This window comes from Talpa occidentalis, unplaced genomic scaffold (genome assembly GCF_014898055.3).
Source record: "Talpa occidentalis isolate TD23 unplaced genomic scaffold, MPIMG_talOcc4v2.1 talOcc4.9, whole genome shotgun sequence".
NCBI classification, from domain to species: domain Eukaryota; kingdom Metazoa; phylum Chordata; class Mammalia; order Eulipotyphla; family Talpidae; genus Talpa; species Talpa occidentalis.
The window spans coordinates 58838016-58855179 of record NW_023605305.1 but is presented as its reverse complement, the minus strand read 5'-3'; the positions used below and the strand labels follow the sequence as shown (position 1 = coordinate 58855179).

The window sequence follows — 17164 nt, the reverse complement described above, 5'->3', positions numbered from 1 at the left end:
CTAACACTTCTCCTCCAGGTTAAACATTCTTAGATACTTTAGCTGTTTCTTAGATAATCAGTTTGTTCAATGTGATTATGATTTTGAGGGCTCTGATTCTGCTCCTTTGATTATGTCTGGAGGGGCCTCCCTGGTGGTGCAAGGGGTTATGTCTCAGCACTAGGAAGTAATTTGCAGCCACTGCAGCATGAGTTCAATTCCTGGCCAGGGAGCTAACCCACATGACACAGCAGACCTCTCCTGTCTTGCCTGCTGCTCCCCTCAGCAGTGTATTTCAGTCAGTCTGCCCATCCTGTTCCCCACTCTGTCTCTGCGTGAATCCTTTCACCTTTGCACCTCTGGCCTGTACCGCAGTTCTTGTATGCATAAATAAATAAATCTTTAAAAAAAACAACAAAAAAATGTGGCATCGGGCCTCCCTGGTGGCGCAGCGGTTGTGCGCTGGGTTGCGAAGCTGCCCACAGCCTCTGCAGCGCCGGTTCGATCCCCGGCTGCTCCCCGGCCACCGGAGGAGGGTCCCACATGGCGCGCAGACCTCTCCTGCCGCCCGCTGCTCCCCTCAGCAGTGTACTTCAGTCCTTCTGCCTGCTCTGCTCCCCACTCTGGCTCTGGTGAATTCTCTCACCCTCCCGTGCTTCTGACTGTACCCAGTGCTTGTATAAATTAAAAAAAAAAAATATGTGGCATCTGGAGCTAAAAATAGACTACATGTATCCAACACTGATAGTTTACTATCATTTACCTTATTCTGGACACATACTTACATACAAGGAAACAATGTGCTCTTTGGACAGGTGTATTGTACTGTTGAAGAACTTAATGCATTTGTTTTTTGTTCTAAAAGGACTGAACCTTAAATTTTAATTGCCTTTATTTATCTATCTATCTATCTATCTATCTATCTATCTATCTATCTATCTATCTATCTATTTATTTATTTATTTTTTCTCAGCTTCTTGGGCCTCTGTGGTGGCTTATATGCATCAGTTAGCAAAAGTTTGTGTGCTTTTATAGATATTAACATTTAAAAAAGATTATTCTATGCATCACCATATTTGAGGTATTCTTCATACCAGAAAACTTGGAGTACACAGATATTGAGAAGAAAAATGTTGTCTTCCCTTGCTTTTGAGAATTGTAATCTTTAAGTACAAGTCAGAATAAAGATAGTAAATTTTTATTTTACTAGAGTCTAGAAATTTAGATATAACTCTGTAGTACTATGTTAATTGAAATTAGGCGTATGTGAAGGGAATGGGAAGGACATGATGTGTACAGGAGTTATATAGAGCAGGTAGGAAACTTGTGTTAGAATTCCCACTCATAGGGCCTCCCCTGGTGGCTCAGTGGTTGAACACTGGGCTGCAAAGCTACCCACAGCCTCTGCAGTGCTGGTTCGATCCCTGGCCGCTGGTGAGAGTCCCACATGACACGCAGACCTCTCCTGCTACGCCTGCTGCTCCCCTCAGCAGTGTATTTTGTCAGTCTGCCTGTTCTGTTCCCCGCTCTGACTCTGGTGAATTCTCTCACCCTCCCGCGCTTCTGACTGTACCCAGTGCTTGTATAAATAAATAAATAAATCTTAAAAAAAAAAAAAAAAGAATTCCCCACTCAGAGTTTCAGGTAGGGGCAGTTAATATGTTATTGTGGATCCTGATGGATTTAGACTTAAAACTATTTGCTTATTTTTCAGTTTTAATTGCTGATTTGCTGATTTATATACCTGCAGTGGTATTGTACTGTTGTTGTTTAAAAGATATCTCAACTAAGAAAAAGGTAAGTTTTAGCAGCCTGACATTTCCTCTCTGAAATGTTAGCTTTAGTTATGAAGTATAGAGTTAAAGAAGTTAGGCTTTTGGGAATAAGTATCTTCTGGCAACTAATTTTCATTTACAAAACATCAGCTTATATTAGGATAACATTAATGTCTAACTGTAGTATTAAGATGCACTTTTAAGGTGAATTTTAGAAGTTCTGTACTGCTGAATTATACAGCATACTGAATTTGCTTAACTGGTAAATCTGAATTTTGATTGCTAATTTTTACATTTAGGATGTAAAGGCATTTTGAAAACTTGCTATATAGTCTCATGTTCATAGCACATACTCTTGTTCATTTTATATAGGTTAATCATTAGGTTAACTTTTCTGGTTTGAATAACTGAGTGCATCCTTTGACAAATACTTTTTAGTGACTCTCTTCCTCTTTACTGAAGTATCTTAAATCACCTTCATGAAAACTTCAGTGTCTAAAGTTTGTTAAATGAAAATGGAATATTTTGATAAATAGAAGGCAAGAGGGGAACATTTGCTGTTGTGTTAAATGAAACCATACTTTTTACCCTGTTTGATTTGAACAACAGATTATTTTCTTATTTCCCAATATTTTTCTTTACAGATTACCAATGCATTATGCATATTGCTGTATCCAGGCCTTATTCTTATTGACTATGGACATTTTCAGTATCCTTTACTAATTTTGAGATAAAATTAGATGCGTATTTTGAAATCTAGGCCAACTTATATATTACATAGTAATGTCTAATTTGCTGGGGTCTTGTTTATATAAACTTTTTTTTTTATACCGATATAGAGAAACTCTTTACCACGTTTTTACTTGAAGGTAAAGTACACATTTATTAAAAGTAGAACTACTTGGAAAGAAATGTGTGTGACCACACTATAGTTAGGCATTTTCATTGCTTCCATATCTTGGGTATTGTAATTAATACTGTAGTGAACATATGTAGGTACATATACCTTTTTGAATTAGTGTTTTCATATTCTTCAGTACATATCCAGAAATGGAATAGCTGAATTGTGGTAGTTTTGTTAATGTTTTTGAGGCTTCCTGTACTGTTACCCATAGTTGTTGTACCAATATTTACATTCCCACCAGCAGCATTTGAGGGTTTCTTTTTTTCTGCATCCTTGCCAAGCATATTTTAAATTTCAATTTTGTCTCCCATCCTTCCCGTTCCACACATACATACATACATACATATATATGCATACATACTGTCCCTGAATTATTTCCATTCTTCTAGTCCATCTTTTTTCCCTTTTTATTTTGGTCCTTTGTCTGTCATAGGTTTTTTTTCTTTTGCATATGAAAATTTCTTGTGATTCTTTTCAATTCTTTTTTTAATATTTACAATATACATAATTAAAAAATTTTTAAATTTCTTTTTTGATTTTTTAAAATTTTTGTCATAGGTTTTCCTTAAATGTTTGTTTGATCCTAGTGGATCTATTCTTTAAGAACAAGGTAAAAGAAAGAGACGCGTGAACTCATTATATATTTGGTCCAGTGTAGGGTAAGTGGGCCATGAGCAGGCCCGTATACTGTGGGATCCTTAAATGTCTGGAACATGGAGGGGTTTGCTTTATACAGGAATGATGTGGGATTTGACTTCCTTATCTAGGGATTTTCAGTAAATCCTCTTGTTCTCTTTTCCACATATAACTCAATTTTTTCAATCTACTTGGTTGTTCCCAGTGTTCTCTAGGGGCTTATTAGGTGGGTTTGCTCCTTGCTTGCCTGAGTTTCCTTTATGAATTCTCTAAGCTATGGCTTCTTCCATCCCTTTCTATTTGCAACCACTTCTCTGTCCTCTTCTGTCTTCCAAAAATGTGTTGAAATCTTTTCCTACTGTAACCCATCTTTATCTTTATGGCTGTAAATTTATTCTTTTCTAATTCTCTATTATTTGAAGGGGGTCTTGGAAAGGAGAGGAGATAAGCATAACTGGGCTCACCATTTTGAGCTGAAAATATATTTGTGATGTTTTAAATAACAGCATTAACCAAGCACATATATTTATATTAATTTGATGCATATTATTGAGGAAGTATTATGATCAGTAATACTTTTTCCCCTATGGTTGGAGCACAGTTTTATTCTTTAAACTTTAGCATTTTGTTTTACTATTATCATAAAGTAGTCTAGTAGAAATAAGCTGTATGTCAGTTATTCAGTACTAATTTTTAAACTTAATTAAATCAGTTGCTTTGTTTAGCAGTAGATTTAATATATTTGAGGCCATTGTATATAATTTCAAATTTCTTTATCACTTCAATACTTTTAATTTCTATTTAGAAGTAACTTTTATTAGATATATTATCTTACATAACATAAGAAATATATGCTATAAAATGCAGGATCTTTCTCTTATAATTACTGAGAAACTTTCCTTAACACCGGAACATATATAATTCTGTGAGTCTTGGCTTTGCTTTGTGGGGTGTTCTTGGAGTGTCTTGTGACTGGGATCTGCTAGGGTCACTAGCATTTTGCTTAGCTGTAAATTATAAGCAGATGGAACTTTACCATTCCTTGCCATTTTTTTGCTTTTTACTTGGCAAGTGTTTCAAAAAAGGCATCAAAGGAAAGGGGTAAGTGGCTTTTATTTTTTAATTTTTTAATTTTTATTTTATTTTTTTTAATGTGATTAGCTAGACTTGCTTCTCTCTCTCTTTTTTTTTTAAGATTTATTTATTTATTTATACATGCACTGGGTACAGTCAGAAGCGTGGGAGGGTGAGAGAATTCACCAGCTCCAGAGCGGGGAGCAGAACAGGTAGACTGACGAAGTACACTGCTGAGGGGAGCAGCAGGCACTGCAGGAGAGGTCTGCTCGCCATGCGGGACCCTCCTCCGGTGGCCGGGGAGCAGCCGGGGATCGAACCGGTGCTGCAGAGGCTGCGGGCAGCTTTGCAATCCAGCGCTCAACCGCTGCACCACCGGGAGACCCTAAGTGGCTTTAAACAACAAAATTCAAAAAATTACTTCAGAGAATTTACTTGGCATACTTTAGTGGGAAGAAAGTAGTCTTATACTTTTCATTTTGGTCATTTCTTATTAATGTGTTGGTTATGGGGTAAGGGGAAAAGAGATTAAGACATGTTCTGTATTATTTTAAATCTTCCCAACTGAGGAAATATTTTGATCCATGTACACTTACTGGAGGTAATATGGGTTTATTTGTTAGAACATTGCCATAAGAGTTCATCTGTTTAGAGCATATTACATTATATATTTACTAGAGATACAGCCCATTTTGATGTGTTTCTTTATAGCTGCATGGTAACGGAGTCTATATTAAATATTAATTAGGATGGTGATAGTTTTTTTGTTGGAGGAGTGCTCATCTCAATGGTTGTGAATTTCTTGAAACTTTTTTGAGTAGACTCCCATCAAAAACCTATAATGGTAGCATTATTTATCATTACCATAATTTGCATTTGTTATATTTAGTAAGACTCATTGATTTCTCAATCATTAACCTCTCTCTTTCTTACTGGTCACTTTTGTTTTGTTCTAGGTTGGTACTGTTAATCAAGTTAGTGTGTACTGTTGTGGCTTCCTTCATTCTCTGCTGGCTGCCATTCTTTACAGAAAGGGAACAAAGCCTGCAGGTTCTAAGAAGACTCTTCCCAGTTGATCGTGGGTTATTTGAGGCATGTTAAAAAACTTTCCTTTCACTCCTTTCTGTTATAGTACCTTTCCAGTGACCTTTGGGATTTCATGTAGAAGATATGCAAGGAACGGTCACTATAGCTGCTCTTCTCTCATAGTCATTCCTTGCCAGTTATTCAGTCCAATGTATAACCTCTCACTCAGCTGGCATTTTCTAGTGCATTACAAGAGTAGGTAATATTTATGCCAATGTGAGATCTATAATTCAATTGTATATTTTTCTAATGAAATAGAGTCCATAATAAAAGACAGCATGAGCATTTGCAGCTACAAAGGTAACAGCTCTGTAGTTAGTTGTATTCTCATTTTGTCTAAAGAAATTAAAAACTAATAATCATGTTTGCTTCAAAGAGCTTATCATTCTTATGTAATATATAACCTTTATCTGTAGTAATTTTTAATGAGAATCTTTCATTTCATTTCATTTAATGCTAGCTTAATCACTCTTGTTAAGCTTTTATTACATGGATAATTTGGTGATTTAGATAGTAATTAAATTAAACAAACCAGTTTTTGAAACAAGGCCCTTTAATAAAGTTAGAGACAACATATTTATAGATAATTTACTTTTGAATAAACATTTTTTTTTAAAATAGAAAAGCATACATATCCTTCTAATTTTTGACTATATAAATTGCTATAGAAAATCTTTCAATGAATCTACGAGAAGTTGGAAGCAGCATTTTGAAAGAGACAATGAAAGAAAGAATTTGGAATTGTGAAAAGAGCAGGAATGCGTGACTGTGTGTCAGTGGGATGATGGTGGTGATGACACTGATAATCATAAATAATAACAGTTACTATCACCATCACTTATTTATTGCAAAGAAAAATTTAATTCTCCATGTAAGCTGTCTAGTTATTTGTCTTACCTTCTATTTTAGGGATAGTATTTATCACAAAATTATAAAAAGTGTCATACATGTTTTAATGGTGCTGCTGGTCACCTCCATTCACTTGTTGTCTTCAAAATCTGAAGAGCATTTTCTTTGTCGAACAGGGAGGTAGGATGGTACAGTTGTCGGTGAGTCACTGTTGATGCTGTGCCTGAGGAGCTGTGAATCAAGCAGTTGTGTAGAGAATGGGTTTACAAGCAGAGCTGTAATTATAAATTTAATTGAATGAAAGTGACCCTAGTGCAACTGTTAATATCCTTAAACTTCTTGATTTATTAGCAATTAATTCTTGTCATTGCTAGTAGCTGGTGGCTTGTTCTAAATAATCTCAGGTATGTGATTAAATGGGCCAAATGTGTGTTCTACAAATTAGGAAAAAAATTTCTTATAAAAATCTCCAAAGATGAATAACTTTAGTACTTAGGAGTAGTGTGCTGCTTTTTGAAAAATTTAAGTATTTCTTGGGACTGTTTAGATTATGGTTGTTTAGTGATTTAGATTAACTCCCATTGGGAAAAATGAAAAATGCTTGAGAGAGAGATATTATGTGTTTATTCTTTGGAGTGTTTAATCAACTTTGTTATAAAATTTGAACAAAAACTTCATATATTTCAAAAATTTATTTGTTTAGGGGCTATGAACTGTACTTTGTGGAATGTAGTATTTTAATACATTATAGCAGAGTATAAAACAAATATCTTTTCTTTAGGATAAAGTAGCTAATATCTGGTGTAGCGTCAGTATCTTTCTGAAGATCAAGGATATTTTGCCACATCACATCCAGATAATAATCAGGTAAGAGATACAAAGTAGTGTTTCATAAACTACTGTCTAACCTAAATAAGGGACCAGGAAGAAGAATTACTATAAGAAAGAAAAAATCAAAATCAACAAACAACTGTAAACCAGAGACACACCATGGGGGGCGGGGAAAGGAGGAAATGAGGTCAAAATAAGGGGGGTGCAATTGTATGGGGAATATAAAAATAAAAAATAAAAAAATAATAAAATAAAACAAGCAAAATAAAAAAATGAACAACAATGTAATAAAATATAAACATTTAATCAATAAAAAATTTTAAAAAAGTGTTTTGTTAATATCTCATTTGTCAGGTATCATTACGATACGACATGTTCATCATTAGTGAATTTTCCATATAACATAAACCTGTCTTTCTGTTCAACAAAATTCTTTCATTGGGAGTATTTTATATAAAAGTCTCTCTGGATTGTTAGCTACTTCTCTCCATCTTAAACAGAATGTCTGCTAAGCATGATTTAACATTTTCTTGAAGAGCCATGGTTTTCAGTGGTATATCAGGGTTCATATAGGGAAGTAGACTAAGGGCAGTCACTCTATGTGTGTGTTTATGTGTGTGCAGGGCTGGGGGAGAGAGGAGAGAGAGTTTGAGAATTTATTATGAGGAATTGGCTTATAAAGTTGTGGCAGCTGGCTAAGCAAATTGAAGTCCACATGGCACACATTTGGGAAGGGATATCTAAGGGAAAGAAGAGTGATTCAGACCCAGCTGCTGTTTGGGGTCCTTACACTTTGGCAAGGCCTAAAGACTTTCAATTGATTAAGCCTGGCCTGCCCAAGACAAACCCCTTTCATTAGCTTAAAATTGACTGAATAGGGACTTTATTACATCTGCAAAATCTTCACAGTAGCACCAAGATTAGTGTTTGGATAACTGAGAGGTGTGTGGGGCTACAAAATGGGCACTGCCTTCCTCTGTCCTCTCTGACTTTTTTGAGAAAATCCCTTGTAGCCTCTTGTAACAGGCAGTATACTAGAGAGAATTCAGGGAATGTGTTCAGCTTAGCCAACACTACACCACAAAGCCACAAGAGGGAAGCTGACTTATTGTATTGCATTATAATACTTGTTCTCAGGGCTTTCAAAGGCTGCTTGACCATGGCACTAAATGGTCCAGGCTGCTCAACCTGTTGATTTCTTTTTCCTCCCAACCCACCAGCCATATTAGTAAAGGCTTTTGCAGCCTTCTGTCCCCTTTTAAACTTTTATTTTCTGGTTTACTCTGGTCTGGAAATCAGAAAGTCAACCTTTGTAATGAGGGTAGGACAGTTTTTCATGTGAGTAAAGTTTATGACTCTTTTGTGTTAGAAATACAGCATTATCTCTTTTTCCCTGCTTATGTGATCTTATTAGAGTATTTGGTAATTGTGTTTTAGCTATCTGTCTTTGTATTTTTTCTACATGTGATACTAAATACTAGAATAACATAAGCAACATTTAGTACTATAATGTTTTGTCTTCTATATTATATAATCATATATATTAACATTTTTTTGGTCTTCATTTTAAATTTCAAAAATAAAATAAACTTTATTTTAAAATCAGTATAAATTGATAAGTAATGGGATCCTTACATTTAAAAAATTATTTCTTTGTTTTAGCTGTGTAACTCTATAACAAAAACAAATGTTTTATTTTGATTAATTTTTTAGCTTTTGTTTTACATTTTTGAGCCTGCTTCCTGCATGTGTAAAATTAACACTTCAGCCTTCTCTCAAAGGATTCAAATTTACTCTGGTAAGTTTTTTATTAGTTTAGATATTTAATTCTTGCTGAAATTGATCTTTAAAAAATACAGATAATTATTATCTTGGTCAGAAAGGGATATATTGGATTGTGAACTAGACATTCATTTATTTGGTGAACATTTATTGAGTGTCTAGCAACACAGGCCCTCGGCTCAGCAATCAGGATCTTTCCGTTTAAATGAACAACTATTTAATTTCTCCTTTGTATTATATTCCTAATGAGGGAATACAAAGAAGTGGCAATAAACATATACTTAGGTAATGAAGCTGTAAAGTGATGGTATTAAGTTTTGTCAGGTACAAGTTGAAGTGGGAGATGGTGTTATTATCTGGTGGTTCAGATTTTACCCAGTCTCTTGCAGCAAGTGCGATTGGAGCCAAATTTTGCAAACTGGTCAAGATTTGGAATAAGAGGTTATGTAGCAGATAAGAAATCAAGACAAGAGCTTGGAGGTGCAGAAGTGGGAAAGAATGGGGAATTCTTTGGAAATAGCTTATAAACAGTGAACTTTATGTGAGTGTTATGTGTGTATGTGTTGAGATTAGGCTATAATGAGTGGTGAGAGTCAAAAAGGTTCAAATTGAACAAGACCTTGAAGATTGGGTTGAAAAAGTTGGACTTTAATTTGTGTTTAAGATGAGCCAAAAAAGATTTTTGAGATGGGAAGGTGACAGTTCTCTGTTTTAGGAAGATACCTTGTGTCAGTTTGGAGATGGATCAGGTATATTTCCTATAGCTTAGGGCTTTGCTGTGTTTACAAATTCTTCCTGGTTCTATTTCTGTGGTATTTAAATTTTTGTTTCTGTGTACCTTGTCTATAAAATGACATTTAAAAAATTCCTTTAGAACTCTCCTGCATTGCTGGTGGGAGTGCAAAATGGTCCAACCACTACGGAAGCTGTGTGGAGATTTCTTGACCTACTAAACATAGAGCTTCCATATGATCCAGCAATTCTACTCCTAGGTATTTACCCAAAGGACACAGAAAGATCAATTCCAAAGAGCACCTGCACCCCTATGTTTATAACAGCACTATTTACAATAGCTAAACTTTGGAAACAACCCAAATGCCCCAAAATAGATGACTGGATCAAGAAGATGTGGTACATATACACCATGGAATATTACTCAGCATTCAAAAAAGATAAACACATGCAATTTGCAACAACATGAATGGAGCTGGAAGGGATCATGCTCAGCGAAATAAGCCAGAAAGAAAAAGAAAAATACCAGATGGTCTCACTCATAGCAGGAATCTAGAAAACTTAAATAAGGGACCAGGAAAAAGAATAAGTATAAGAAAGAAAATATCAAAATCAACAAACAACTATGAACCAGAGATACTCTATGGGGGTGGGGGGTGGGGAAAGGAGGGCTTGGGGTCAAAATAAGGGGGTTGTAATTGTATGGGGAATATAAAGAATAAAATTTAAATAAAATGTAAAAAAAAATTCCTTTAAAATATCAGAAAATTTGGGCCGCCCCAGTGGTGCAGTGGGTTGAGCGCCATGCTATGAAGCTGTCCACAGCCTCTGCAGCATGGGTTCGTTTCCCAGCCTTTCAGGGAGATACCCACATGGCATGGCAGACCTCTCCTGTCTTGCCCGCTTCTCCCCTTAGAAGTATATTCAGTCTATCTGCCTATTCTGCTCCCCGCACTGTCTCTGGTGAATTCTCCTACCCTCCCGTGCCTCTGGCCTATACCCCAGTTCTTGTATAAAATTAAAAAAAAATCAGAAAATTTAGTTTATGAAAACAGTAAGCTTCAGTGGACTTATAAGAGCATTTTAGAAATTAGGACTTCAGTTCTGGGACTGCCATTTATTTACTGTACATCCTAAACACAAGCCAAAATAGAACATCATGGTGAAATGTCTCAAAAATATATTGGTATCATAATGCAAAAAGAATAGTTTTTCTTTTTTAGACACTCAGTAAGTTTTTCTTTGGATATTCCTTTTTATTCTTTTATTGACTATTTCTGTTGTTTTGATCTGAATAAACTCTTAGTATCCTAAGTCATCTGTGATTAATTAATGGGTCATTGTATGTTTAGAACCAGGGGACATGGCTAGTAATGCTCTGGTATAGCAAGAGACCTAACTTGAAATATTTGCAAGCTTATGTTTTTTTTTTTTAAATTATTTTTAGGAAAGAGCTTATAAATAAAGGTATATTTCAAAGATAGTGGAATTTTAGAGTTGGGTAACTGTAGCAGGATTAGAAATGATTACTTTTAGGATTGTAAGTCAGAAAAAAATTCTTTGTCTTAATTTCCTAATTTTAATGTTTGTTCAATACGGTTGTTTAAAAATCTAAAAAAAGCTTATATTAAGGGCTTTTAAAATTTTATTTTGTTGCTATTTTCAATTTGTTTTAAATGCTTCTTATAGTTTTAAAGGCATTTTCCATTATAATTGTTATAAAGTGTTTTTTTTTTTTAAAGATCCATCCACTTATGCGTACAAGAGCTGGGGTACAGGCCAGAGATGTGTGGGGTGACAGGATTCACCAGAGTCCGAGTGGGGAACAGGCAGACTGACTGAAATACACTGCTGAGGGGAATAGGAGGTGAGACAGGAAAGGTCTGCTGAGCCATGTGGGTTACTCCCTGGCAGGCTGGGGATCGAACTTGTGCTGCAGAGGCTGCGGATTGCTTCATAGTGCAGTGTTTAACCCCTTGCACCACCAGGGAGGCCCTGTTATGAATTTCCTTCCCATCAAAGTTGAGTTATTTCTCAATATATGTCTATAATTGAGTAATAATGAGTATGAATACTGATATATCTATAGCAGCAAAGTGAATTACATTTAATTTATTTGAATAGTATTTAATCTTGGTGGGCTGTGGCTAAGGGACACTGCTTTAGACTGAGTAAGGAAAGTCTTTCCAGGGAAGTGATATTTGAGGCTGGAACTGAATGGTCAAGTAGAAGGAGCCAATCACAAGATGATTTGGCTTGAATTGATTAAAAAAAAAAGCAGGTTCTTCCTTGAAGCAGGAACACATTTGGCATAAAGGTCTCAGATTGAAGTAGCTGGTGTGAAGTAAAAGAGTGAGACAGATACAGACTGGAAGTCAGGCAGCACCCAGATTGTATAGGACTTTGGATTTTATTCTAAGTCTAGTGGGAAGCTATGGGAGGATTTTAAGTAGGGGAATTTATTGATCTGACATAGTGACTGAATGGAGTACAGTAGATTGTAAGGAGAAAAAAGTGTTACTAGCTGAGGTAGTTGCAGTAGTCAAAAGAGCAAGATGGGTGTGGGTTGAACCCCACTCTTTTGCCACCAAGGCAGAGGGGAATGAAGAGAAGTGGGTGGGTATTGTAATTAGGAGGTGGTGTTGGTGGGGTTTGCTGATGGATTTGGATGTATAGTATGTACAAGATAGTAATTCAGGTTTTTTGCTGGACCAACTAGATTGGATGTGTATGGATATATAGAGGTCTACTATATAAAAAGTGAACTTCTGAAAGTAGATTTAAATAATTTTTAAAGACTTATTTACTTATACATACTAGAACTGGGGTATAGGCCAGAGGTGTGTGTGTGGTGGGGTGGAGGGGTGAGAGGATTCACCAGAGACAGAGTGGGGAGCAGAACAGCCAGATCTACTGAGATACACTGCTGAGGAGAGCAGTGGGTGAGACAGGAGAGGTCTGCTGCGCCATATGGGTTACCTCCCTGGCCTGCCAGGGGTCAAACTCAGTGTTGCAGTGGCTGGAGATAGCTTGATAGCGCTGTGTTTTTAACCCCTGCACTACCAGGGAGGCTCCTGAGGTAACTAATTTTTAATTGAGAACATCGAATAGCAAATAATTACTTTATACAATATTTAATATATTTTAATGAAATGTACACTTTAAAAACTAAAATACATGTTTTTCCAGTTTTAGATTTTGAGCTTCTTACCCTACAGACTTTTTAAATTGTCAAAGATCCCCAAAGAGGGTGAAGGTGTGATTGATTGTGGTGTCCTAAGTATTTATACTTTTGTTTAATAATAACTGAATCTCTGTAAACTTGTTTTAGATGGTAAAATATACCTTTATAACTACTGCTTTTTAAAAAATATTTTGCTTGTTAAAGATTAGAATAAAATACTATGCGTATTAGTGTGTCTATATTTTCTTTCTAGATAAAAGCTACATTAAACTGTTAAATTGTTGTTATACAAGTTGTTATAGTTCATTTTCCTCCTTTTTTCCTTAAAGGTGTGCTGTGCACTCTCATTCTTTCTGTTTTCTTTCCAAGTACATGAAAAGTCCATTCTGTTAGTATCATTGTAAGTAAAAATGTTTCAAACATATTTTATTTATTTTGATCATTATATTTTACAATATAGAAATTATTGCTTATATGTAGCTACCCAAGTACAAAACAAGCTACATAAATATAATTGCATAAAATGATCTCATGAAATCATAATTTTCCCAGAGTAATGATCTTTCACAACTTTCTTTATAAAATAGTGTATTTTAACTGAAAAAGTTTCACAGAATTATTACAGATATTTCTCTTTGTTTCTTCCTATATGTCTTCTATGTGCTGATAAAAAGTAGATTTCCCACAGAGACTTTGCTCAGGTGATATGTATATATATTTTAAAGATTTATTTATTTATGCATACAAGAGCTGGGGTTCAGGCCAGAGGTGTGGGGGATGAGAGAATTCACCAGAGACAGAGTAGGGAGTAGAACAGGCAGATCTACTGAAATACACTGCTGAGGGGAGCAGCGGGCAGGATAGGAGAGGTCTGCTGTGCCATGTGGGTCAGCTCCCTGGCCAGGGAATAAACTAGTGCTGCAGTGGCTGCAGATAGTTTGATAGCGCTTAGACTTTAACCCCTGCACCGCCAGGGAGGCCCCAGTGTTGCCTCTTTCTACATTTTTCTTCTTTTATTTCACTGTTATCAACTTCTTCCCTTTATGACTCTTCTTGGCCTCTTCTGTCTTCTCTTCAGTGACAGATGATGATCCTTTCTATAATAACTTTAGTTTTTAACTTAGCTGAGTGATATGTAACATAGAGGATCATAAAAAAGTCTAAAAACCACTATATTAGTAATTCATTCGTATTTGCTAACTGGGAGGAACTATATAAAAGCATTCTTTCTTAAATGTTCAGATCTGTCTATCTTATGTTTTTCTTAAGCTACTGTTTGTGAGACAGAAATGTTCCATTAATGGCATACTGGAAGAAACAGTTTTTCAGTTATTTTGAGGAGTTGACACCTTCCTATGTCTTAACTAATTTAGTCTGGATTCATAATTATTTAGAAATGAATCTATAGTCTATGTTTTTTTGTTAACTGTCCCAAAAGTCAGATAGGTAAAATGTGTTTATATTTTTTATGAGTCAAAATGATATTCTCTAAGATTAAAATACCTTTTTCTCTATCATTTTAGACCAGTATGCTTAGTTTTAAGTGAAATTCCTTTTATGTCTACTTGGTTTCTACTTGTGTCAACATTTAGGTGAGTTCAATCAATTTTCATAAAATACTTTCAGTATAATTCTTATAAATGCATTTAAGACTTTTTTACTAAGCAATTATGGTTTGAACTGTCAATTCTCTTTTGATGTTTTTTCTGTTTTCCTTTACAGTATGCTACCTCTTTTATTGAAGGATGAACTCCTAATGCCCTCAATTGTGACAGTGATGGCATTTTTTATAGCTTGTACAACTTCTTTTTCAATATTTGAAAAGATTTCTGAGGAAGAATTACAGTTGAAATCCTTTTCCATTTCTGTTAGGAAATATCTTCCATGGTTTACATTTCTTCCCAGAATTATACAACATTTGGTAAGTTGTTCAGTTTTTAAGGGATGGTTCTTATTAGCACAATTAAAAATATTTTAATATCATTTTACTTTTATAGTTCTTTTGAGACATAATTCATATATATTCACACATTTAAAGTTTTGGTTTTATGTACAGAGTTGTACCACCGTCACCACAATATCATTTTAGCTTATTTCCATCACTTCAGAAAGAAACCTTTTACACATTCCACCCTCACCTCTACCCCCAACATTGTACAGCAACTTATCAATCTATATAATTTCTGTCTATATAGCTTTAGCTGGCTGGACATTTCATATACATGGGATATATTAGTCTACTAGGTTAGGTAAGAACTAAAATTGTAAAAATCCTAGAAGAAAACATAGGAGTTCTTATCTGTAGGTCGTTGATTCATTTTGGGTTAATTTTTGTGTGTGATGTGAGGTAGGAGTCCCGCTTTATTATGTCATTCTAGTGACAATGAAGACATTGGCACCTCTGTTGAAAATCAGTTGATAAGTGTAAGGGTTTATTTCTGAACTTTAGTTCTGTTGTATTAATCTGTCCTTTTATCTGTACCACACACGTCTTGATTACTGTGGCTTTGTGGTTAGTTTTAAATTGAAAATGTGAGTCATCTAACTTGTTTTTCACAATTATTTGATTATTTTATGTCCCTTGCATTTCCACTTTAGCTGTATCAGCTTGTCATTTTCTCCAAAAACTAAGCAGAGATTTTGACAGGGATCTCTTTAAATCTCTGTATCAACTTGAGAATTATTTTACCAAGCTTTCGTCTTCCAGGCCCACAAACATAGATATTCTTTAGTGTCCTTCAACAATTTTCTGTAGTTTCAGTCTTTTAAGTCTAACACTTATTTTGTTAAATATGGTGGTTTTGTTAAATTTATTTCTAAGTATTTTATTCTTTATGATGTTTTTATAAATGGAATTCTTAATTTCATAACATTCATTGCTATTGTATGCAGGTATTTGATCTGTTTATATTGATCGTGTTTTATGTACTATAAGTTTTTAGTGGATTCCTTATGATTTTCTATATGTAAGATCATGTCATCTGCAAATCATGATAGCTTCTTCCTTTCTAATCTGAATGCCTTTTATTTTTTTTTTCCTTACCTAGTTATCCTGGCAAGAACCTTCAGTACAATGTCAAATACAATTAACAAGAGTGAATATATATTTTTCCTGATATTGGGGGAAATCTTCTAGTCTTTTACTATTAACTCTGATATTCATTGTGGGTTTTTTTTTTAATAAGTGACTTTATTTGGTTCAGGAGTTCTGTTCTGAGTTTATTGAATGTTTTAATCAAGTAAAGGTGCTGGATTTTGTCAAATGCTTTTCCTATGTCTAATGATATGGTCATGTTTTTTTACCTTAGACATCTTTTTTTTTTCATTTTTTAAAAATTTTATATATTTTTAATATCATTTATCATTTTTGCACAATGTATGCATTTTCATCTTGGTTATAGTCCCCATACAATTCCCACCCCCCTTTTTCCCTTAGATTTATTTATTTATGCATACAAAAACTGGGATACAGGCCAGAGGTATGGGGTAAGGGGATTCACCAGAGACGTGTGGGGAACAGAACAGGCAGATTGACCAAAACACACTGCTGAGGGGAGCAGTGGGTGAGTCAGGAGAGGTCTGCTGCGCCATGTGGATTATTCCCTGGCTGACCGGGGATCGAACTTGTGCTGCAGAGGCTGTGGATAGCTTCATAGGTTGTGTTTTAACTCCTTGTACCACCAGGAAGGCCCTAGTTTTCTTTTCTTTTATGTCTTGTCTGGTTTTGGTATCAGGGTGATACCTGCCTCATGGAATGATTTGGGAAATATTCTTTTCAAGTTTTTGAAAGTTAATGAAAGATTGGTATTGGGCGTCCCTGGTGGTGCAAGGGAATAGGCAACACACTATGAAGCAATCCACAGCCTCTGCAGTGCGAGTTTGACCCCTGGCCAGCCAGGGAGAAACCCACATGGCGAGGCAGACCTCTCCTGTCTCGCCCGCTGCTCCCCTCAGCAGTGTATTTCAGTCAATCTGCCTGTTCTGTTCCCTGCTTTGTCTCTGGTGGATCCTCTCACCCCCTGCATCTCTGGACTGTACCCCAGCTCCTGTATGCTTAAATAAATAAATCTTTTTTTAAAAAAGAAAGATTGGTATTAATTCTATAAACATTTGTTATAATTTATCAGGGAAGCCATCTTTGCCTGGGCTTTTCTTTAAAAGACCCTTTTATTTATTTTTTGATTAAACTTTTTTATTTTCTTACCTCTTTGTACAGTATTTGACTTCTTCCCTCAGGTGTAGTACCCATAAATCTCCTATTGTCACATCACCCACAGACCATCACCATAGTCCCTTGTGCTCATCCCTCCTTTTTTTTTTTTTTTTTAATAT

At 35.3% G+C, this 17164-nt stretch overlaps 1 protein-coding gene across 3 annotated transcripts in view; it reads left to right on the top strand.

Moving 5' to 3' along the window:
- ALG6 (ALG6 alpha-1,3-glucosyltransferase) overlaps positions 1-17164 on the top strand; it is a 37864-nt gene that overhangs the window by 15302 nt on the left and 5398 nt on the right. For all 3 annotated transcript variants that reach the window (XM_037499283.2, XM_037499284.2, XM_054691149.1), the window contains 9 exons: positions 1694-1776; positions 2399-2463; positions 4210-4395; positions 5325-5460; positions 7085-7170; positions 8848-8932; positions 13162-13232; positions 14356-14424; positions 14555-14753. In XM_037499283.2, coding sequence (XP_037355180.1) covers positions 1694-1776; positions 2399-2463; positions 4210-4395; positions 5325-5460; positions 7085-7170; positions 8848-8932; positions 13162-13232; positions 14356-14424; positions 14555-14753 — 980 coding nt within the window. The remainder of the gene's footprint in view (positions 1-1693; positions 1777-2398; positions 2464-4209; positions 4396-5324; positions 5461-7084; positions 7171-8847; positions 8933-13161; positions 13233-14355; positions 14425-14554; positions 14754-17164) is intronic.